Source organism: Grus americana, chromosome 8, assembly GCF_028858705.1.
Source record: "Grus americana isolate bGruAme1 chromosome 8, bGruAme1.mat, whole genome shotgun sequence".
Lineage (NCBI taxonomy): Eukaryota > Metazoa > Chordata > Aves > Gruiformes > Gruidae > Grus > Grus americana.
In genome coordinates, this window is record NC_072859.1 from 15,467,142 (window position 1) to 15,491,394 (window position 24,253).

Genomic DNA, 24,253 nt, shown 5'->3' on the forward strand with positions numbered 1-24,253 from the left:
GTTACTTCATACTGCAATAAAGGAGAATAAATGAGCAGTCTTCTTTCCTGTTGTAATTATCATCATTCCTTATTTTGGTACAAATCTTTTAGAGTTTGCTGTAGGCACATTATTCCAAACAATGCTACCTTCTTACAGATGGACACAATATATTTTGTTTCTTTCACAGGTGAACATGATTTCAAACAGCAGGCATCAGTCTCAGAGAAGCTACATGACATTGCCATGCTTCATATTAGTTGAGGTAAGAAAATACAGCAGATACATTGCTAAGGTTTTGGGTGTATTTTTTTAAGAAAATGCTCTCAGCAGAAACAGATTTATATTTTACCAACATATTTATGTTTATCTCAACATGAACTGCTATCTGCTAGTTGGCAATCACTTCTGGCAGCTGTGAGTAAAATTTCTGTCCCCATACTGTTTTTCCCCCCCTCCCCTCTTTCATGAGAGGGAATGAAGGAGGGTCCCTATGCCTGCAATTTCATTTGAAGTGGATATGATGTTCTAAAGTGCCAGAATCCAGGAGAGTGAAGTACCTCTGAGCTGGACCCGTACAGATATTGGTGGCTAAATCTTGGTAATAACACCCCATCAGTCTAGAATTCTTTTTGTTCATCAATCTTAAACCACCTAACATTTGAGAGTAAATGTCATTATTTTAATTTTAAAGATAGGGAGCAGTGGAACAGAAAATTCCTTTAGTTGTTCAAGGTTGTTCAATCCGTCCAGAACAGGAGATATTTTGGGTGATGCATATTGAGTAACTTCAGCACCATCTAAACCAGCTTGTGTTTCTTTTGCTTTTATTTTTGAGACTACTCTTACTGAGGCACTATAAACAACTCCTTTTCTTTACTCTGATGCTTGTAGATCATGCTTATAGCAGAACTGACTCCAGTTATGTGTGCCCTGCAGTGGACCTGAGGCTGCAGCATGGCATAGATCTATTTGGCTCTATTTGACCTGACTTCAAGGTGGCTTGCTTCAGCTCCACCATGAACTCAGCAGAACTTGCTGCCTGCAGGGATTTGGGAGTTCCTTGCTGCTGTGGCTGTACGCCCACTGTTAACCTAATTATGATAAAGCTGGCTCAGCCAGGGTTAGATCCAGAGGGGTATGGATAAGGATGCTGCACAGCCATAGCTGTGTGTATAGCCAGGGTCAGACTCATTGCACTCGAGTGTGTGAGGATGACAAGTACAGCCCCCTAGTCCCTGTAGTAAATCTTGTGCTAGCATTTAGGTGAAAGTGCACTACATTACAGTCATACAAGGTCTGTGGTGTGGAAATGTCCTATTTCCAGCTAGGTGCAAGCTCCCTTCTAGAGAATGGACGAAACTATATTGTAACAAATATGTTATATAACAATATACATCTTGTGGAACCCAATAAAATATTGGTGTGAAGGAGAATGTAATTCCTTCATATGGCAGGTTTTACACTGGTAACTCAGTTTAGGGTAGTTGTGCCCATTTATATTGGCAGAGGTTTTGTTCCCATTTCTCTTAAGGCATTTCTATATCCAGAACATTTGGATCATGTATAAAATTCAGGCACCATTTTGCTTATCTTTTAATGCATGCTAATTATAATGAAAAATCCTAATGATTCTTCCAGGGTTGCCAGCTGATTTGGTATGAGGGAGCCTGAGGGAGACTATTAAGCTAGATTTTGAGTACAATCTTTCCTGACTTACTTGTGCACACTGGTATCATCGGATTCTGTGGAATGCAGATCAAAGTAGAACATCTTCAGATAAACATTGCTGAGGCAGAGGGAAAGTGGGGGATTTGCATTCAATTTTCTGCTCAACCACGGATTTCCTGTGCTGTATTGAATATGCTACTTGGGCCTTACTGCAAAGGCAATTGGGCATTGTTATGCCTGGATTTTAGGCAATCTGTTTGGTAGCAGTTGTTCCAGGGGTTTCAGTAGTGCTTAATATTGGACTTCAGAAGTGAAAGTTGAGGACCATTAAGATTCCCCTGTGGATCTAGTTCCTAGTGTGTTGCTACCCATCTCTTTACCTCAGCTGGTACTGGGAAACCAATGCTTTTGTTGCTGTAGGATGCTTAGATCCTTCTGTGGTACTCTTAGAGACATCTGATAAACAGACGGCGGGGGATGTAGTAAATTGAGGGAGAATACAGCAACATGCATAGGAAAGTTTTTTATGATGTAAACATTATGACTTAAGTGACCTTTCCTGAAGAAATTTTCATCCTCCATGGAGTCTTTCTTCTTTGCCTTTTAAATTACAGTGGGTTTTTTATCAGCACATTTTAGAAGTTGCTTCTGTGTGGATAGAAAATTGCTTCATTGTCTGGCATTATTTCTGTCACATCATTTCAGTTAGTTTTGCAGCTTGGCAATTTATGTTCACTGTTTTCCAGTAATGTTTGTGATCCACTGTGACACAAATCACTGCGGATCCACTGGCTTTTCTTGCTTGTGCTATGTCACACTGAGACAGCATCAAGATGCATGACCTCTTGTCGTGGTTTAACCCCAGCCAGCTACTAAGCCCCATGCAGCCGCTTGCTTACTCCCCCCCCGGCAGGGTTGGGAAGAGAATCAGAAGAGTAACAGCGAGAAAACTTGTGGGTTGAGATAAAGACAGTTTAACAGGTAAAGCAAAAGCCATGCATGCAAGCAAAACAAAACAAGGAATATTCACCACTTCCCATGGCAGGGAAGTGTTCAGCCATCTCCGGGAAAGCAGGGCTCCATCACACGCAATGGTTACTTGGGAAGACAAACACCATCACTCCAAACATCCCCCCTGTTCCTATTTCTTTCCCCAGCTTTATATGCTGAGCATGACATCATATGGTATAGAATATCCCTTTGGTCAGTTGGGGTCAGCTGTCCCGCCTGTGTCCCCTCCCCACTCCTTGTGCACCCCCAGCCTACTTGCTGGTGAGGTGGTATGAGAAGCAGGAAAGGCCTTGGCTCTGTGTAAGCACAGCTCAACAGTAATGAAAACATCCCTGTGTTATCAACACTGCTTTCAGCACAAATCCAAAACATAGCTACTATGAAGAAAATGGTCTAGTGGAGGGTGTCCCTGCCCATAGCAGGGGGGTTGGAACTAGATGATCTTTGAGGTCCCTTCCAACCCAAACCATTCTATGATTCTATGGTTCTATGAAAATTAACTCTGTCCCAGCCAAAACCAGCATACCTCTGTATCGTGAATTGTAATGGCATTAGGGGATCCAAAATTCTGATGATGTCATGACACTATTATATGAGTTTATGTCATGGAAGTCATCAGGGAGATGGTACAGAGCAGCTAGAGCTGTAGACGGGGATCAGGACACACGATTTCTATTCCTAAATGTTGGGGGGAATCACTTAGCCTTATCCAACTTCTGGCTCGTTATTTCTAAAATCTGAACAACAATTCTACACCCACATTTGATAAGATACATAGATAGAAGAGAACAGATATGTTGTAGCAGTACTGTATTCTATAATCACTTGATATTATCATTGTTCTCCAGAATCAAAAGGTGATCCAAATATTGTAATAGCTGTAATTCGTTTTTTAAAGCAACTAGATAAAAGAAGTATGCAATATTTGAGTACCTGGGTTTAGGTATTTGAGTGATGAAAAGGTCTGCGAGCTTTCTCAGCCTTCCTTTAAAAGCCTCATTGTAAGTTCCTTACTTCTCTAGCAGAAGAAATTAGTCCACTCATACATAAAAGACATAAGGCAACAATTATGCTTTCACTTAGGCTGCAGCTGGAGAGCAAAAGAAGATATCAGGTAAGGATTCAAATGTCTGCAGCCATACAGCCACAAAACCAAGTCCTCTACACTGATAAAAGGGAATAGAAGCCATGAGGTGCCAATAGCAGTAGTGGTGACTGTCATTTGGTGGTGGTTGCCTGTAGAGACCTGATGTCTCTGCGAACTTTATAGGATTGGGCTATCTGTCAGAGAAACTGTTTATTTGCAGAAGCACAGGAGTAACTAAGTAGCTGTGTGCAGCTTTGCCAGGCTGTATTTCAAGAGTTTGTTTTGCATGGGACACAGAAAAAATCCGCTTTCCTGGAAATCTGTCAGCCTTTATTGAGTTGTATATTAGAGCATTTGAGCAGATGTAAATGGGATACAGGGTATGACACAGGACTGTACGCAAGTCCTAGTTTGCTTGTCAGAGAAGCGTGTGTGAGATGCTGTGGTTCTCCACGCCACTGACGTCTTGGCAGCACTTTCTCCTGGGCTCTACAGCAGCTGGGAAGCTCGGGCTTAGCCCTCAGCTAGAGCCTGGCCCAGCACTCCTGGTTGGGAGATAAGCAGGGGCAGCACAGCTAAAGCTACAAGAAGGTCAGTAAGTACCTTAGCCCTGGAAGGAGATGTAAGGGTGCTTGTTGGAAGTTACAGCAGGCAATAGTTACATACATGTTAGTCGGGTTCTACTTCACTCTCCTCAGAAAAATATGACTTTTTCATGAGTAGCCTGCAGTTAGGAGCAAAAGAAAAGGTGGACATCAGAGTGATGTACATTAGGAGAAAGCTAAGAATAGTTTCTCTCTTGCAACAAGGCAGAATAAGGTTTTCTGCACTTCTTAGAGCTTGCTCCGAAGCATAGGCTCAGCTCTGCTAAGCAATAATGTTATAGCAGGAGGTAATTTATTTGGTAGAACTAGTCTCTGTGCTCTTGGCCTTTCTAGCAATATTTAGTGGAATTTTTTCCTAACTTATTTCTAACCTTGGGAAAGAAATTTAGTCTAAACAGATAAGATGTACAGAAACTTTCAGTGGTAGGGAAATCAGAGTCTCTGTAGACTTTATTCTTTTGGTGATACTAAGCTCTATACCTTTCAAAATGTCAGCTTTTCTCTACAGAACAGTCTTGTAAGCTACTACTGTCAAAAAAAGTCTTGTAAGCTACTACTTTCCAGAAACCCCTGTCCCCTTCAATTGACAAATTATAGAAAAGATGCACTTGGGTATTCTGTCATCTGTTCCAGATACTTTCATTAGTCTAATTCAAAGAGATTAACCTCTTTTTATCTGTTGATCCTAGTGGATGGATCTAAGAGTCTGTATCTGACTACCCAAGCTGGAGGGAAAAATGTAAATTCTATAAGACTTTGAAAGCTCAAAAACTGAATCTGCATGGCAGAACTTGAGCTGTGCAAACATCTGTTATATGCTATTGCTGTCAAGAGCTCCTCCTGGTTCAAGGTATCATTTATACAGTCTCTTTTGCACTTGGTTTTCTGTATCAGACATTGAATTCTTATGGTATGTTGCTGCACTTGTTTATTTATTGTTTTCCTGCTAGCATCTTTTCCATTAAAGAAATTCATGTAAGCATCAGATTTTGAGATCAATCTCCTCAAAGCCATGCAATATCAGAAGTTAGTTTCCCCAGCTGTTTTATCTGTTTTTCTTTTTTTCCACTTGTGTGTATAAGTATACTCACTGGAATCTCTAAAGAAGGTATAATTCTTTCACCCAGTATTAACTTTCAGAAATTACTAAACTTACCTTTTTTGAACGCAGGAATTAGAATATTCCTGCATTCCTAACTCTGCAAGTAGGCAGATCCTTTAGTATAAGTACCTTTGAGAATATTGACTTCTATGTACTTAGGATATTTGTGAGTTACATTCATCAACTACCTATCTAAATTTTGTGAAAAATTTACCTTAATGTGCAAGGGACTTCTGACTTCTTGGCATAGAGCTCTGAACTGTGCTTAACGATGCTCATAGGCTTTGTCTTTTTTTAGTTTTTATTGGGGATATAGAATCATAAAATCATAGAATGTTTTGGGTTGGAAAGGACCTCAAAGATCACCCAGTTCCAACCCCCCTGCCATGGGCAGGGACACCCTCCACTAGACCAGGTTGCCCAAAGCCCCATCCAACCTGGCCTTGAACATTTCCAGGGATGGGGCATCCACAACTTCTCTGGGCAACCTGTTCCACTGCCTCATCACCCTCACACTAAAGAATTTCTTCCTAATCTCTAATCTAAATCTACCCTCCTTCAGTTTAAAGCCATTCCCCCCTGTACTATCACTCCATGTCCTTGTAAACAGTCCCTCTCCAGCTTTCTTGTAGGCCCCTTTAGGTACTGGAAGGCTGCTCTAAGGTCTTCCCGGAGCCTTCTTTTCTCCAGGCTGAACAACCCCAACTCTCTCAGCCTGTCCTCATAGGAGAGGTGCTCCAGCCCTCTGATCATCTTCGTGGCCTCCTCTGGACTCACTCCAACAGGTCCATGTTGTTCCTTTGCTGAGGGCTCCTGAGCTGGATGCAGTACTCCAGGGGGGGTCTCACAAGAGCGGGGTAGAGGGGGAGCATCACCTCCCTCGTCCTGCTATGTTTTGTAGCAATACAGCAATGCCCTTTTTTCATGCTTCTCAGGAGATCCTGGCTGACATTTATCTCTGACTTGGTTATGCACTCTGCAGAGCTCTTTATGCAATTTATTCTTCATTGAATTGTGAGCTTTCTCATATCTGAGAATCAAGATGACTCAGACAATTTACAGCTGATTCAACAGCAGGAGGTCAATCTTAGTTTCTCCTTTACCCTTTGGGTTCTAAGGATTTATTTTCTGCCTAAGAAGGACGTTATTTATAATCTCTCTCAAGGAAGTAAGTAAAATCATTTCACATCTCCCATCAAAATAGACAGCCTTCAAAATCACAACTTATCAAACAATCCTTATTTTAATTTATAACTCTCAAAATATATTTTTCGTTAAATCTAGAATTTTAAAATTTTAATCTTTTTTTTTTTGCAATGGACTTTAAAGATATCACACTGAAGTGAAATACTAGATATGTATACTGGAGTCTGCTCTTAGATGAATGGAATTAGAGTGTGGTTTCTGCTTCTGCCAAGTATGCTTGTCGGTGTTAATTTATTTGTGTATTTATTCCCATTCCAAGACTTGTAATCCCCTTTAGGTATGGAGTAAGATGCCTGATAACTTTTTTCTTCAGTGTGAAATGAAACAGCACATGAACAGGGAAGTGCAGTTTGTCATGCAGATTTGTTTCTAATAATACTGTTATGTATTGTTGATCTCTTCTCCATGATTTAGCTCTTAAGGTTCTGCATAGCCACTCAAATGCAAAATGTAGGTCCTGAAAGGAATTACAGAAAGTATAAAGATTATGATAGCAGTTCTGCCATCATAGTAACAACAAAACCAACAATAATTTTAAAATACATTCAGCTGTTTTTTTAATTATATTGTAAGAAAATGAAAACTGTTTTAAAACATTGCAGTGCTCTAAATACCATAGATAAATGCAAGATACCAGGACAGGATCAGATACACACAGTTTCTGATGGAACTGAAGTTATATGGAGATTTAATAGGAAAACTAAAATAAATATAATAAATTCTAGCTGAAAACCCTACTCCATAGCTTTCAGTGATGTTGGCTTGCGGTTTGGTGGAAAGCTGTTCCTTCAGTTACAAGTAGCCCTTTGACCCATTTTGACTTAGGTAAAAAATATTTTTGACTGTCCTGCATATTTCCTGGAGCATCTGAATTGGGGGAGATTATTTTTTTTCTAATCTTGCATCCCATTAATGACTCCTGGTTTATGACTTCAGATACAAATACAATCCTAAAAGGTGGCATAAAGAAGTTGCTTTAGGGAAACACATGAGCTTTGAAGTAGGAAGTGAATTGCTTAGGCAGTCATTAAATTTGTCCAGGATGTTATAGAGATCATTTTACAGAGCAATTGCCATGACTGACTGTCCTCTAACCCCACTCCAAAAACAGAAAAAAGAATCATTGGTCCTTTTAAAATCTTGCTGAATTTGATATATCAATCATTTGACAAAGAAGATGGAGGGAAATACGTCTCTAGAAACTGCATGTGAGTCTCCCATTCCAATAGATTCTTCTTTCCTTTGTGAAAATAGAGAAGATTACCTGCTCAGAATCTGAGGCTTGTGAACGTTATTGCCATATATTGATTAGCCTACATTTACTGCACTGTTCCTTTAAATAGCTTTTGGGTAGAAATTACCTTACATGAAAATGATTTTTTTCACAGTTCTTTTCAGTTGCTAATTTCTGCAATTAATTTTAGTAACGCTTTACAATGAAAAATATATGTGCCACAATGCATATCTGTTCTGTCATTGCTAGGCAGGAATAGTCCACTGTTAGAAACAGTCCCCAGGGGGGCTCTGGCTATCTGTGTAGTATTTTACTTTCAAAACCAGCAACACATTTTATTTGACAATGCCCTGAAAAACTAAATTTCCAACCATATCTAACAGGATGATAAACATTCAGAGAGAAGAGGATTTCAACACTAATCATTCACTGAGAGCAATGCAACTGAGAGAGAAAGAACTGACACTGATGAAAGGCACTAATTGTGCTAATGAAACTTTTTAATGTCTTCTACTGATGAGGCAAGCATTGGAAAGCTGCTGCTTCTTTGAAATGGATAAAGCATAGGAATTCAATAAATGTTCTTTATTTGTAATGTAATCTTCCCAAGCAATTTCTGAGCATAGTTCTCATAAACCAGTAACATCCTAGTAAGCACTTTCACTGTAGCAGATAATGGTTTAAGGACTTGCATAATAGAGAACCAGATGCAAGTAAACATCCTGCATGTGAAGGTTGTGTCAGTCACCCCAGGCAATGCAGAAATGAGCCACCTTCCCCTCTTTGTTCATCTGCACCTGCTGGTACTGAACACGACTGTAGTAGCCAATAACACGAAGCAGGTACTTTCTCCTGCTTTTCCTAACCCCTGTTTTACTTATAAGAAATAGATCGAAGCACAAGAAGGCAGGGAATGGAGATGCCAAGGACAGCAGGACCCAAGGGAGGCATAATCTGAGGGAAACTAATCCAGGAATGATTTTTTTCTGGAATTGTCTTGAAGTCTGAAGAGGTTTCCAGAATTTTTGCTCTTCTCTCTGATGCAATGATTTTTCCAGCCCTGACCATGAGAAATGCAGGGAGAAGAAAATTTCCTGGCATCCAGAGAATGCATTGTGGTTTACATCACCTGCTGGCTATTCTAGAAGAAGGGAGGGCATCATGAGTTCTGTACCTATTGGATATGGATAGGAACATGAATTTGAACTTCCCTTTTTCTGTAGCATATTTTTAGTATGCTCAGGGATATTTTTAGATAGTTGAAGTCTTTTCTAAGAACTTGTATAGCATAACTATCCCAATTGGTTTATAGGCTTTATTACTCTGTATTTCTTTAAAACACCCAGGCTGGTGATATTTTTCTTGAAAACTGAAATGAAAGGATTATGTAGAAGTATCTATTTATTACTTAAAACTAGTAAGATACAGCTACTGGTGCAGGATTAAATTGCTGTGTATCAACAGCAACGAAAATTTCTCCTTCCAAGATTTCTTTCTATCTTTGGGGGAGATTATATGACGAAAGCTGCTCTGTGTCCCCATTTTCATTGGCCTTGTTTCTGGAGTTGCTAGTTGCAACATTATTGTAAGGCAGTTTATATATTAAGTAGAGAGTGCATGATTAAAACCTGTGTGGATGATATGCATTTTTAGAGTTGTACATAATATACCATACATGGTTTTCCTAGACTTATTGTTGACTTTGGCTGTGTAACTAATGCCAAGGTCAGCTGCGACAATCTGATATTGTTCCCGTTTCTGAGGGATGACATTTTTTTTTTCCTAACTGAAATTTTAAATATTCCTAATGGAATTAAACACTGGACATTAGGATGCCTAATAAGCTAAATAATTTGCTTAAATCCAATTTGGATACTGTCCTAGTTACTGTAGAAGCAGTATTCAGCATACTGGATATTGGCATTGCTTGATGAAGAAAAGGTTAATGCCATAAAAATTATGTGTCCTAAGATGGTTGTATCTTTTTAGCAGCTGCCCACTCCATTTCTCAAAGGTTAATTTTTGTGCCGGCTTAGTGAGAATCTGATTCTGCAACCCTTACATTCTGTACGCAGATCTCCTACCGATTGTAATTTCTTTAAATTAACAGAATTCTTATGGGGGGAAAAGACCAAACATTAATAATATTTTAATGTCTCTATATTTCTGAGGTACTAGTTGTACTTCATATTTACAGCTTTACCACACAGCAGCCAGTTCAAAGTAAATGAGCCTTATATGCTTCTGAGAGTGATAGTTTCTGGCAATGTGAAGAGTGTAAAAACTGCATGATGCTTTAAGGCCAAAAGAGTAAAATCACTAGGTGGTCATAACAGAAAAGAGATACTGATCTTAGTTCTGGCAGGTATCAATTAATCCTCTCCCAAAATAAATCCTGAAGAAATTTTACATTCCTTGATTCTGCCCCAGTGATACGGCCTTCTTACCCCTCTACCACCTGCCAGGCCTACAAAAAGCCAGGCTGCCTATGCGTAATCAAACTCTCTTCATATTGTCCTGCTGTCACGCCAGCGTACTGGCTGCCTGCATGAGCTGTTGAGCTGCTACATCTTAATCCTGTTGCCCTGGCAGGAGCCTACAGAATCCCCCACTTCCTGCCTTTTCCCACAAGAAACCTGTAATTTCAACTTCTGATGTTATTGCCAACTTTGTAAATGTACCCTTGCACAAATCTCTCTCTCCCCACTTTTCCTTCTTTAATCATTTTTTGCCACATGATCACTTGCCACTTCTTTCTTTTGGTACAGTCAGTTGTCTGGAGTTAAGCTGGTTAGCTGGATGAATAAGGCATTGAATGAGTAAGGATTTCCAAAAGCAGTGATCAAAGTAAAGACTTGTATATTAACCAAACAAGCATATATTTTGTTACATAATAATTTGACACTGTCCCCTATTATATCAGTGATATTCATATGCTACTCTAATAAATTTGTTACCCTTTCACCTAACAATTTGTTAAACACAAAATATTTTTTAAATGAGAAGCAATCTCAAGTAAGTTAATTTAGCAAAGAGCTTGAAAGCTTTGGTTATTAATAATTCATGGTACCAATGATAGCGACTTACCACAAAGGATCTTCAAAAGCTGGTTTATTTGTTGTTTTATTATTACTTTGGCTCTTTACCTTTCCAGCTTCTCTTTGCATTTCAGGATTCACTTCTCAAAGCAGCAAAAGCTGTTGCTACATCTCTCAGAAGTGACTTTTCAACTGTTTTTCAGTTTTCAACAAGTTATTTCCTTCCTTGCTGCCCTCCTGAGTCTCCTGCTAATGCTTGCCGGTATACTTTTTGCCTGGAAGGTAATTATGATAAGTGATGACCAAGTCAAAGGGGTAGCCTCACAGATTACTTTTTTAAGGACCAATCCTGTAAGAGGTTTTATGTAGCACTTTATTGGAGCCTATACATACATATATGTATAGGACTGTCCCTTTAGAAAGGGGAAAATTAAGAGATATCTTTGTTGCTACCAGTGTAGGTAAGCAGATGGGCAGTTTCACTTTGTACCAATTCACCAATTTAGAGGAAATATGATTTTATTTTTAGATATGAATTACAATAATCAAGTGAATTACAGTAATTGCAGTGAATCACCATTAGAATGAATTGTAATCATTAAGACTAAAGACTGCAAATCTATGGGTTGGAGTAAATCAGAAGTAATTCACAGAATCATAGAAAAAATTAGGTTTGAGGGGACTCCTGGCAGTCGTGTAATCCACCCATATGTTCAGAGAAGGGCTGACTTCAATTTTAGGTCAGGCTCCTCAGAGCCCTGTCAGTGAAGATTTTCATATCTCCAAGGATGGAGATACCTTGATAGGAGGAAAGTATCTGAATAGTGATGGATAGAAGTGGATGCTTCCTGAAATCATTGTTTTGTAGGAGTACAGTTATTCAGAGAAATGCACTTACTAACTTCAGTGTGAGCAGGCCTAATGCTTTAAACAAAGGTTGTCTTTTCAGTCCTGCTCTGGACTTAGCCTTGTAGCCAGAAGGGGTAGCGTAGGTGGTGTTCTGCAGAAGGTGAGGGCTTCTCAAAGTGCAGAGGTGTTTGTCCTGCAGCGGGCATGTAGAAACCAGTGTAGGAAGCCCCTGTGATGTGTGTCCTCACCGGCCTGGTGATGGTGTCACTCACAGCAATATCGCACGGCCGTATGACTGCTTTGTGTCTGTAGCTGACTACTTTTTGTCATTAGGCATTAAGTTTTCCTCTTTCTTGAGTTTTTTGTCTTTGCTGCATGCTCATGAACAAGCTACAAAAGAAAAGGCATTTTTCAGAGAAAGGATGTGTGTGAAAACATGAATGTAACATGAATGTCTTGGTGTTGAATGGACATGTGTGATACCCATGTTTCTTGTAGCTCTGTGGATCATGAATGCTGAGGGCAGAAGGGCAGGGTTCTGGGTGATGAGTATTATGAATTGGACTTTAAGTATTTTTAATATTTAAAACTTTCAAACTAATCCAAGAAAATAATTTCTCTATTTCTAGTTTTCTTGAACAATTACCTGGTAGTAATGAATAGTGTCTGTAATTCTGTTTGGTAAGTTCTATGGGCTTTTTTTTTTTTCCTTTTTCTCCATTGAACTGGATAAAGGTACCCTGAACTTGCTCTTTCTATGCTTTTCATCTTAATTTTGTGAAGTAATGGATAATTTCCAACTTGGGAATGGGATTTCAGGTGTAATGCTAATGAGAAATGTCTGGTATAATTTGTAAGAACATAAGTCGTTCCACCACACAACTGTGTGTGAGCTTATCCAGCAGTAACTGTTACAGAGGATGTATTGGACTCCTGCCAGGACGAGCTGCATACATTAAATGATAACCAGAGCTGGAAGTATGCAGTGATTGTGGTGCATAATTTATGATATTAGCCTATTTGTCTTTCTCTTTTGAGAGCAAGTTAATAAGTGGGTTAATTTAATCTTATGTACAGACTGGTGCTGAAAGTATCTTTGGAGTCTTGTATACCTTAACTGTTCATGATACAATTGCTAAGGGCCAGGTTTGGTTATGGAAAGAGGTAACTCTGCAAGTTTTACTAGGCATCTGCCCCTGAATTGAGAAATCTTCAGTCTTGGAAGGAAGACCTCACCATTCCATGCAGAGTCCCATGCCAACATGACTATCTAATTTCTTGTACACACTTTTGGATGGTTTTACCTTTCTCCTCCTCAGTATCTCAGAATATATTATTCCCCAGTCGTGAAGTTAGCAAACGATAATGATGGCAAGTGTGCAGAGCTAGAAATTAGTCACACTTGTATTTAAGTGTGGAATTTAAAAATGAGAGGGTGGATTCATCCAGGTGGAGACCAGGCTATAAAACATGAACCCTGCAAGCAGACAAGGTGTGATTTTTCACACAAGTTTTCCTGCAAATGAAGAAGATCTTCAGTTAAAACAGAAGTTTATCTCCATCTCTCTGGTAACTTCAGCTACTGCTCATAGATCTTTGAGCAATGTGTTTACAGTACGTGTAAAAGCACATACTGTGCTTAGAGTCCAGTTCCTATAGGCAGCTAAGCTGTGGGTGAGAGCGTAAGTAACCACAGAAGGGTGGCTGGGTGGGCTGGCCATTTCCTTCCGTCACACTTGTGTGTTTTCAGATTGATGAAAGTTTTATACTGACAACATGGAATCTTGAGGAGTGGGCAAACATTTACTTTAAGCGCATCCCCTTAAAGGCTGTACACAATATTTAGCTGATAAATTGTATTAATTAGTCTCACTATTTATAATTTAAAAAGTTCAAAAGAGAAGGCAAATTACAATACAGCAAACTGCCATATTCAAATGAGTGAAATTAATTTGGTAATATGTAAAGGAAGTTTTAGGACTGGTCTGTAAAACCTTCAGGCATTGTACAAATGTCTGAACTAATTTTGAATTATGTACAAAATGGGCTGTACAGATAGATACAGTGTACTGCACAGGGCAGGTCTGTCTGTTTTGGTTTGTTGTTTTTGTTGGTTATTTTCCACTTGACTACTGCACCATGAGTAGGTTAGTGCTCTGCTTATGTCAGCTACTGTTCAGTAATCTGCTGTATCGATATTCCGAGGCATTGCTGATTACCTTGGAAAGGGGTTTTCTTTCATCAAAATAAATGACAAGAATAGGATATTCTGGGTGAATGAGATGAGGAAGTTTATTCCAAAATCCTGAGGTTACTCATATGATTTTTATCAAACCAATTGTGCCAAAGATTGCCAAGTTTAGAGTCAGTTTGTATAACATTGCAGTTACCGGAAATGTTACCAATGAAGATAACTTCATAGCTGTGGTAACAATTTCTTAAGTGGTAGGCTTTTTCCTAAGTTTATCTTATCTAAGGTTAAATAATCATTATTTGAGCTTTCAAATATCAGTGTTTAATTTCATTTCACATCGACAAAACTGTGTTCTGTATTTTTTTAATTTTGACAGTATAGTAGTAGATGTGCTAATACAAGCTTCAGTTCTCAAGATGTACAGGTACATGGTGTCCCTTTGGAATCCCAAATTTCTGTTCTAACCTATGAAGAACTTGCATGCAATAATACTTCTCCTTAATTTGAAGATAGCAAGCAGTTTTAAGAAGATTAATTATCTTATCGATGTAAACACTGACTAGGCAACTAATGTGCTGTGACTGCTACTCATTATATCAAACTCAATCAATGCATTGTTGCCTTCTCCTCCTCCTCATTTGTTTCATCTCCATCTGCTCACTCTCTCATATCCTTGCACTGCATTGTATGAGATGCCCAAGCTTCCTGGGGCAAAATGTTGTCTTATGTGGAAATAGGGTCTACCTCTACATAATACTGCAATACAAATGCAATATTAATGCTTATGCTGCTACTAATTTGACTTTTTTCTCCCTGTGTGACTCTTGAAAAGTATAATTCCTATTTTGGAGCTAGTTTAGCTATGTGCAAGTGAAAGTGAAGAGTAAAATTGATCGCATCTCACTAGAGCCCTTTAAAAGAAGAATGCTAGTCTTAGCTAGTCATCAAAGCTTGTTTCATTATTGTTGCAAGTGGTATCATCAGAGGCTGGTATTTCTTAGGATGGAATGAATGACACTTTCAGAGGATGATTCAGCCTGCCCTAATGTAGTAGAGCTTAGTCACCTACTGGAGTTGTCTCTCTCTGTGAACTACATGCTAAGACCATATGAAAAGCTTAGATTTGGTGCCTAACTTGTTTGAATCACAGTGCAAGTGTTCTGGGCAAGCCCTCATTTCTGATTCTGTGCTGTGCTCCAACTGTTAGAAAATTATTTTCCTTTTGCATTATGATGGTCCTACAAGCATAAATTTTAGCAGTAAATGCCCTGGGCTTTAGGACTTAAATCACTGCTGGATGAAGCATATCATTAAACAATTTAATTAAACAATTAAAATGTCCTTTTATTTATCTCTTAACATTGTCTGTTATTAAATAGAGAGGAAGAGACCATTGTATATTGCCAGAGTAAAGTTTGCATCAAATAACTAAGTATTATACAATGTTCTTCTAAAGTTTGTATGTCAGCAAATCTCTCTCCTGCTATTTGCCAAAGTAGGGGGCTTTCCCTCATTTTTAAAGCCAGGAGGCCTCTAAAGATTTTAGTTCATTCCATCTTCCCCGCTGCTGTGCCATCAATGCAGATGCAATATTCCCTTCAGAAAGGGCTCGTTTAGTGCAGTAGTGTGGAGATGTAACAAGGAAACAGCCATGGGGTTGCCAGCTGTTGTCACTCTGATAAAGCATGAAAGAAGTAAACAGAAAAGTAAAAACAGTGGGATGATTTGATATCAATTCTTATTTTTCTTCCCATTGAGAAGGCTTTGTTGGGTTGGCTTTGTTTCTTTACTGCCTTTTGCCATAGCAATGTTTTATAACTAGAAAATACTATAAAAAGTGGTGATGTAAGCACATGAAAGGTTAGTGAATTTGGTTTGGAATTGGAAATATCTCCCTGTAATGAAGGTCATGATTTCAAAGTATTTCAAAACAGTGCAGCTAAGGTTTGTCTTTGTCTGCCCTGCTCTACATTGTGTCTCTTGAGCTGATATTTCACTTAAAATTAGGTAGCAAATGAAAAGAACAAGCTAAATCTATTGGGGGAACTCCTGCTCTGAAATCAGTGGCATTATTCCCAAGAAAGTTAGTTTCAACAACAGTCTGTCTGTCATCTGAGTTTCAACTGACAATTTTATCAATAGCCTTCTGAAACAAAAATTGTTGGTTCTGGGCTTTTCTCTGCCATTCCGCTGTCATTGCATATCACTGATATAAATCAGCAGGGAATACTGTGATTGCAGAATATATTTAGCTGGCTGCATTAGTCACTGGGGATTGTGTTCTTGTGCTTCTATTTGTTTGATTTAATACATGTTTGCATATTCAGCTGTGCAGCCAATAAACATCACGTTCATTATAAGAAAAAGCATAGCTGTGGTTTTACTTGATCAGCTAATGCGTATTCATGAAGGCAAGTCACTGGTGTACAGACCATGCTTATAAAGTATGTCTGCAACAATGGGAATTTGTTTACGAGTGTTAAAATAAATCAATATTTGGTATTACTGTCTTTTTGCTTTTGTAATATTCTGAGCATCTTGTGGAGCTTGGATGTGCCTTACCTATGCATTCCTAAGCATTTCTACCCTTCCTTATTATACCAAATAGTAATCTACATAGTGCAACACTCAATTTCTATGAAGAGAACAGTAGCAAGCATCAAACGCATGTATGTTTTTCAATTGGTGCAAGTCAGACAGAAACTAATCCAGATTTTAACTTAACCTTATCAGCTGCGAGAAACCAAGCCTTGCAGACTTGTTCTAAGGAAAAAAAAATTCTTCAAAATGGGAGAAGAGGAAGAAGGGGCTGAGAAAGGATGACAGTGACAGATCAGGCCTTACCTGTATAAAAACAAATACACGCTTCATCATTATTTTCAGAAACAGTCATAGGTTTACAGAGCTTTCAAAGAAAAAAATCATTGAAATTTTTATATACTTTCTGCTTTAAAGTTTTTTGGCATCTGGTCACCTCTCTGTAGTTGAGCCTCTTGCTATCTAATAAGATGACCTGACTACTTTTCTCACCTAATGATCTTTACTCTAAGCACTGGAGGTTGGAGAAAGGGAATAATTAATTCCCTTAACTCCTCAATGAAGCATCAAGTTGATAATCAATCAGTTTGCCTATGTAGCACCATTTTTTTGAATAAAACCCAGAGCCTGATATTTTCATGTTTTAGTTTTTTTCATCAGTGACCTGAGTTGACTCAGATCATTCTGAGTTGACTACTGATGAAGCTGACTTTAAAACTCCTCTTTGGCTTAAATCTTGTATTCTCTGGTGTTAACACTATTAAATGGCAAGTCCACCTGTAGTATTTGAAGCATGGGCCCTAGACTGAGCCAAATAGCACAAGTGAATATTGTATCTAATAGATTTATTCCGGCCCATTGCACACTATGTTTTTAAATGATTGGAAGCCACATATTAGAGCCTAGTGTCACTGTTGTACACTTAAGAGAAAAGCATAAAGACAAACTCTCTTCATTGTAATGCCCCTTAATAATTCCTTTAATAGCTTCATTTAATGGCAGCCAATATATACTTGCTAGCATTTGTGTACCAACAGAAAAGGCAGAGCACTCAGAATACAGATGTATTCCTATACCACCAGCAGTGTTATTAATTTTGTTTAGCCTTACTGAGAGAAGGCCAAGCGCATTTCTTAGTATTGTTTACATCTACCTCATGGTGGGGTGTAGAGGAGGGAGAGTCAGGTTCATCTCTCCAGCTTCCCAGTGACAAGAGAGGCAGCAGGCCCAGGATGGAACACAGAAAATTCTGGCTTAATATAAGGAAAAAATGGTTTACATGTCAGTGGTTGGAGGTTGGCACAGGTTGTCTAGAGTGGTTGTGGAATCTCATCCTTCAAGATACTTGGCAGTTGACTGGACTGAGCAACCTGATCTAATGGGACCTGTGTTGAGCAGGTGGTTGGACTATGTGCCCTATGAAGATTCTTTCCAAAATCTATGATCCAAAATCCTTCAGAGACTTTGATAGTACCATTAATTTTTTTTTTTTTTTAAACAGGACTTTTTCTTCCTCTAATTCCTATATGCAGTAGCCCCATTGGTGTATCTATAAATAAAAGTTGGCTTGTAATAGCAAAATGCAGGAGTATTTTGTTAGATGGTTACTGGAAAAAGGTTGATTTTGCCCAATGCCAAGTTTTGAAAAAAATACGCCATCAGTGTTTCTCTGGGGCGTCCACTCAAATAGTGCTGCAGAGCTGAGTCCAGTGCTGACTGCAGTCCTGCTCTTGACTTTGGTCTTTGGATCAGGCTTTATATCCTAACAATGGGGGTATTCATATGCAGTCTCCAGGGTGAAATTAAGATTTTTGTGTATGGTAATGGATATTGGACTGCACTAAAGAAATGGGGAAAATAAATTCTGTGCTAGGCAGAATTCACCACAAGATGTCTCATGTCTCACTACATATTTTTCACAAAGGTAGGGAGCTATCCAGCTAAGTCTGGTGAGTGTAATGCGAATGACATGATTTAGATTCTTCTGGGGAGTATGTTAAGAACACATAAAAATAGACTGGATGTGGAATCCACGCATGAAGAGGGTGTTCTTCAAGGGATGATTAAAAATAAGTGCATGGAGACTAACATCTCTGAATATGAAAAAAATTCTCCAGAAAGGGGAGGAAAATGAACAGTTAAAGCCAAAGGACAACACTAGAAAAATGATTACACATTATAAAACAGGGCGATCAAATCTCACTTGTTATTTCTAACAGCCTTTACTAAGTAAGCCCAATGGAATCTTTAAGGCTAAGGTGCCCCTTTAAAGACTGTTTCCTGGCCATGTAACATTTTGGAGTGTGTGGGAAGTACCTTTAAGTAACTTTTTGTCTTTTTACCTGTTGGCTTTGGGAATCCAGATTAGAGCCTGCACACGGGTGAATCTGCACAAGCACTGGGCACAGTCATCTATTCTTAAGTGTATGTGTATGCGCTATATATGTATTTTTAGTGGAACTCTTTTGTGTTCATGTAGGTATGATTTCTCTCAGCACTGGAGCAGACTTACCTCTTACTCTGAATGTTACTTGGGTGAGGATATGTTTGTGCCCAGCTACCCATTTTCTTTGTAGCTGTTAAACGAAAGTTTCAAACGTTAATTGCTTTAATAGCTATCCATATACAAAAGAGTATGCATTTCCACTCTGAGGCCTTTACCACCCCGGCAAATAGCGGCGATCCGTTTGCCTGCCGGGCACGTCCGAGCCGTTGGTTGCTGGCGGCGTCGGGGCCGCCGCCGGGCCGCGCAGTGTCGAGCGCCCGGCGCTGCCGTGCTGGGGCGGGACGGGACGGGACGAGACAGCGGGCAGCTCCGAGAGCTCCCTGCCTGTGCACACCCGTCATACAGGTGTGTGTGTCGGTGTAGAGAGAGGGACCAGCCGTACCCCCTGCCTTCTCCGGGGCAGGGGGAGGTGGGGAGTGTTCACGTACTAATCACGGTCGCGCGGCCGGGGAACTTTCAGATTGGCCTTCGCAGCTGGTGCGGACTCCCCCACCGGTCCCTCCCTCCTCCCCGCCCGGGCCGGGGTCCGGCGCGGCTGCTGCTCCCCGGGCGGGGCGGGGCGAAGCCGCCCCCTCTCGCCGCCGCGCTCCGCCCGCCCGCCCGCTGCACGAGCCGGCGCCCGCGCTGGAGCCGGTGGCGGAGCGGCGGGGTGGGCCCCCGCCTGCCCTGCCCTGCCCTGCCCTGCCCTGCCCGCGCTCCCCGCCCCGCGGGCCTGACCGCGCCGCTGGCCGCCGCCGAGCCGCCTCCGAGCCGTCTCCTTCCGCGGTGGATGCCGCCGGGGAGCGAGCGGAGCGCGCCGCCGGGGAACGGGGCTGCTGCGGCCACCGGAGCCCAAGTACATGCGAGTGCCCTCTCCGCTCACCAGCATGCTTTACTTCCAGATGGTGATCATGGCAGGGACCGTGATGCTGGCTTATTATTTCGAGTACACGGACACCTTCACGGTCAACGTGCAAGGCTTCTTCTGCTACGAGGGCGCGTACCGAAAGCCCTACCCGGGCCCGGAGGACCGCAGCGCCGTGCCCCCGGTGCTCCTCTACTCGCTGACCGCAGGGGTGCCCGTGCTGGTGGTAAGCAGGGGCCGCCCGCGTCCCCACTCTGGCAACTTGTTGGGCTGAATCGGGCCGGGCCTCGCCGCGGGCCCCGGCCGGAGCGCCGCCGGCGGGGTGGCTCTGGGGTGGGCCCGGCAGGCGGGGACCCTCCGTGCTCCCGGTGCTGCGGGGCTGAGCTCGGCCCCGCGGGCCTCGGCGGGCAGCGCTGTCGGGCCCGGCCCCAGCCGCTGCCCACCCCGTGCCTCTGAAGTTTATTTTTAGCACCGATTTATGTAACTGCTAGTGCCTGTATTGCCAGCCCCTTTCGACTCCTTTTGGTAAAAATGGTCTTCTGTTTTTCGAAGCATGTGTCAGTTGCGGGGCTACCTGAGGGAAATCCACTTGTTAGCAACCACTTACTAATATTTCACCCAATAGTAATTATAAAATCCCTCTTGTCAGTTTATTTTTTTTAAATAAACTGATACATGCAAGGAACAGGGAGCAGTTCTGTTTGATTAGTTGTCTCCGTATGTCACAGTTACTGATGTGTATGCAAACTAAAGCTATGTGTCTCTAATTGAATGTGATCTTCTGTCAATCAGGTTTAAATACATGTATCTAAAATGAGATTTATGTAATTGATTTTCTTTGGGGTTTTTCTGGAAAACAGCTAAGAGGGAAAAGCAGTGAGATGTCTTCCCTTCAAGCTGTTGAATGTACTATTTGTGTTGTCAGATAAGAAGGGCATTAATATCATTTAATAATCCCTGGCCATACTGTGGAGCAGAGACTGAGAGGGAATGCGATCGGAGTATTTAACCATCAGGGATAGATTACATATAGATTCATTAGGTGCATGCATGGTTACACATATAGAAATTCCTTGTGAAGAGTTTTAGTCAGCTGTAAGCATTAAAATAAAAAAATATAATAATAAAAGGCTTCTTAAGATAGTAATTATTAGTTTCACAGATTAATTCCTTTTCAGGAAAATATAAAAAAATATGAGAAGAGAAAGCTTGCATCAAGATGATACTATGGTAATCCCAGATACAATTCCCTTCTGCATTGTAGACCATGAGGTCTCAGATGGTATCCAACATAAAACCTCATGGTCAGGCTCAGCCTTAGTATTTAAGACTTTTTTCTTTTTTTCCTAGGGATTGAACTACATCATTTGGCAAAAGATGTTATGTAGCCTTTGGTTTTGTTTTCCTTTTTATTTTAACATCAATTAGTTGACCATTTTATTTACCAGCTTGCTTGTTTGTTCTTTTGAGCCCCTAAATACTGTTGAGGTTTTTTTTTGTTGGTGGTGTTTGCATGTGGTGATTGTCTTGCTTTTAATTCTATTTATTTTGTTTGGCTTAGGAAGTTATAAAGATTATGTCAGATATTTATGATGAGCATGTCTGTTTCCTAATGTGTGTCAGCAAAATGGATTGGTAGTTTCCATTCATTTCCTGGGTGTTAGATGATTACGTCAGAGAAATCACCATGACATTTTGGGTTGGCAGTCTTGTAATTAGCCTTGCTAAAAGCTAATAATAGAATTTAATGATATTTAACTGTGCTTCGTCTCCCAGTTACCAGTCTCTTGGGCAAATGACATGCATTGGGAGGTCAGGGCATGGAAAACCCCATCACAGGTGCCTGTGTTGCTTTTTTAAAAATTATTATTAAGTTTTTTATTTTATTAAATAAAGAATTCAGCTCCTAGGAATGTCAATCTCATGATTTCAACAACATAAGTCTGATCATTAATGTTAACTAATAAAGGCAACATTTTTCAGGCTTCAGACAGAATTCTGTTCTGATTCTCCTTGGGCAATCCTCCTGGACTTAGTGTTTACACAGGATAGCTCTTGCTCAGTTGTGCAGGATACGGACACTGCCTTTGCTTGTTCCTTACATTGAAAGAAGTGGTGAAGGTAATATTTCTTTACCAATGCAACTTGTATGCTTTCAGAAGTAGTCGAACTTCCTTCCCAAGATTTCAGAGCTGAATTAGATTCTCTTCTATTTCATTTTTTTCTTGTTTATGAAGGTTTGAACATAGATACTCTGTGTAATTTTTGTTTTTTCTATAAATGAAACATAAAATTGTATCACGTAACAAAACCATGTCTCTGCTTGTAAAGATACAAATGTAGACCAGTGAAGGAAAGGGATTTCTATGAATGAAATTCTACTTTATTTATTTATTTTTAAATCACTATTGTCATGGAATATAGTTTATTAAATACTATGGGTTTTTTCTTTCTGTTAGTTTGGGGTGTGGGGTTAATGCTATTTCTGGAGTTTTGAGATAGAGCAATAAAGGGTCTTTACCTTGGTGTTCAGGGTAACTGGGTTTTTTGAGGGATGGGGCTTGTTGAATTGGAGCCCTAGAGTGCTTCAAGATAACCCAGGTTCTCTTAATGTGACTCAATCAATGGCTCCATTGCATTGAGTTTTAATGAAGTTGCTCTAAAATCAGCGAATAAACGAGTTTTTCCAGTAACTTTCCTCTTTCCACATGCCTGCTGTTAAAAAACTGAAAAAGTAAAGTACCAGTAGCTGGGTCTGTCTTGATGAGCATCTCATCAGCAATGGGTCTCTTGCTGCTGTGAGGCTGTCATACAACTGCTCATCCAAAACTCCTGTGCCACATCAGAGTTGCAGTAGCTGACCTGAGTGTCAAGCCGTGCAGTGGAGCTACGTGTCTGGTCACATGCAGGTGCTGAGACACAAATAATGAGCTGGGTCATTTGCAAGGGATGTACCTGTGAGCACTATGTTAGTCCTGGAAACTTTCAGGTTACTCTTTAAAATGCTACTTCCTACTAATACATTCCTGCAGCCCTAGTGCGGCATTGCTGCCACACCTCCATTCCTGAGACTGTCTGCTCACTCCGTCCAAGGACAGATGCAGCTGACTGTCAGGTCACACAGGTCCTCAGGAGTCTGAGCTGGGAAATGGAGTCCCCGGGACAGAAACAGAGACTGCTTGCTACTGTAATGCTTGACTCGCAGGTGCTCTGGTATGGGAAAGGGAAACTGGGGGTGAAGGAAGGGAGTTTCGTACTCTGCACTTGGGACTTAGATCTACAGTCTTTGGTTTGTAGATCTACAGTCTTTGGTTAAGTATTTACAAAGTATTAACCAAGTATTTGGTCAGCCCTGAGGTGCTCAGGCAGTTGGACTAGATGGTCATTGTAGGTCCCTTCCAACTGAGCTATTCTATTCTACGATATCTCCTAGGACATGTAGCAGCTAGTAAGAGGTCAAATTGTTGTGCTATTCACTTCAACAGTAATCAATTTATTGTTCACGAATAGACATATCTGCTTGAAGTCCCTGCAACTTCAGAGTTGCCCGGAGAAGTTGTGGATGACTCCTTCCTGGAAGTGTTCAAGGCCAGCTTGGATGGGGCTTTGGGCAGTCTGGTCTAGTGGAGGGTGTCCCTGCCCATGGCAGAGGGCTTGGAACTAGATGACCTTTAAGGTCCCTTCCAACCCAAACCATTCTGGGGTTCATAGGTATAACAGCACTTGTGGGAAACCCATAGAGAAATCCAGCAGCCATTCTGTAGGATAGGAAGAGCTTTCTCCTTTCCCTTTTTCCAGTTGTTTTCCCATCTCTTATGCAGGTTCCATGAAATGAAGCAGGATACATTACAACATTGGTTTCCAATCTGTGTTCTATTGGTTATCTATAAAGGGTGTATGTACTATTCCTTATCTGTTAAACCTGTAGTTTATGAGTTCTTCCACTGGAGAATTTTGAGGACCCAAATGTTTGGGTTCGTTTGTTTTGTTTTTTAAAAAAGGCTGAAAACAACTGCAGCTTGACATATAGCAAAATATATGGTCCATTCCAATGTCAGATCATTATTTGTGGAAGGTCTCCTAAGTCATACCTCTAGGCATGGGCAAAGTAATGCCTTGAGTGAGTAGATGTGTTTGCATCAGGAGTATTAGGCAGACTAACAGTAAAATGTTCTACCAGATATAGATGAGGCTGAAATTGCAATCAGAAGAATGTAGAAGCCCTAAGTATGAGGTTCTGCGATGGGAGAATAAGACTCCTGCAGAGTGCTCCCCTGTGCGCTCCCTTCCTCCCATTTGTCTTTGTGACTCAGGGTTGAAAGACTACTGCTGGCTCTGTGCTCCTGTCCTTGTACTGTTCATAGCACTAATATCAAGAAATCTCTGATA

At 40.6% G+C, this 24,253-nt stretch overlaps 1 protein-coding gene and 1 long non-coding RNA gene across 3 annotated transcripts in view; one reads left to right on the forward strand and one right to left on the reverse strand.

Annotated features, from left to right (window-relative positions):
* Window positions 1–3,941: 3,941 nt before the first annotated feature.
* On the reverse strand, window positions 3,942–20,371 carry LOC129209216 (uncharacterized). The gene is made up of 3 exons (XR_008578013.1): window positions 19,883–20,371; window positions 19,027–19,090; window positions 3,942–7,118 (listed from the first exon to the last, which is right to left on the reverse strand). It is a non-coding gene; the product is annotated as an uncharacterized LOC129209216 (long non-coding RNA).
* Window positions 19,592–24,253, forward strand: part of PLPPR5 (phospholipid phosphatase related 5) — a 45,324-nt gene continuing 40,662 nt past the window's right edge. Inside the window, exon 1 of one of the 2 annotated variants that reach the window (XM_054833336.1) lies at window positions 19,592–20,090. In XM_054833336.1, the coding sequence (XP_054689311.1) occupies window positions 19,860–20,090 (231 nt within the window). In that variant the 5' untranslated portion in view covers window positions 19,592–19,859. The remainder of the gene's footprint in view (window positions 20,091–24,253) is intronic. The other variant, XM_054833335.1, reaches the window with a different exon arrangement.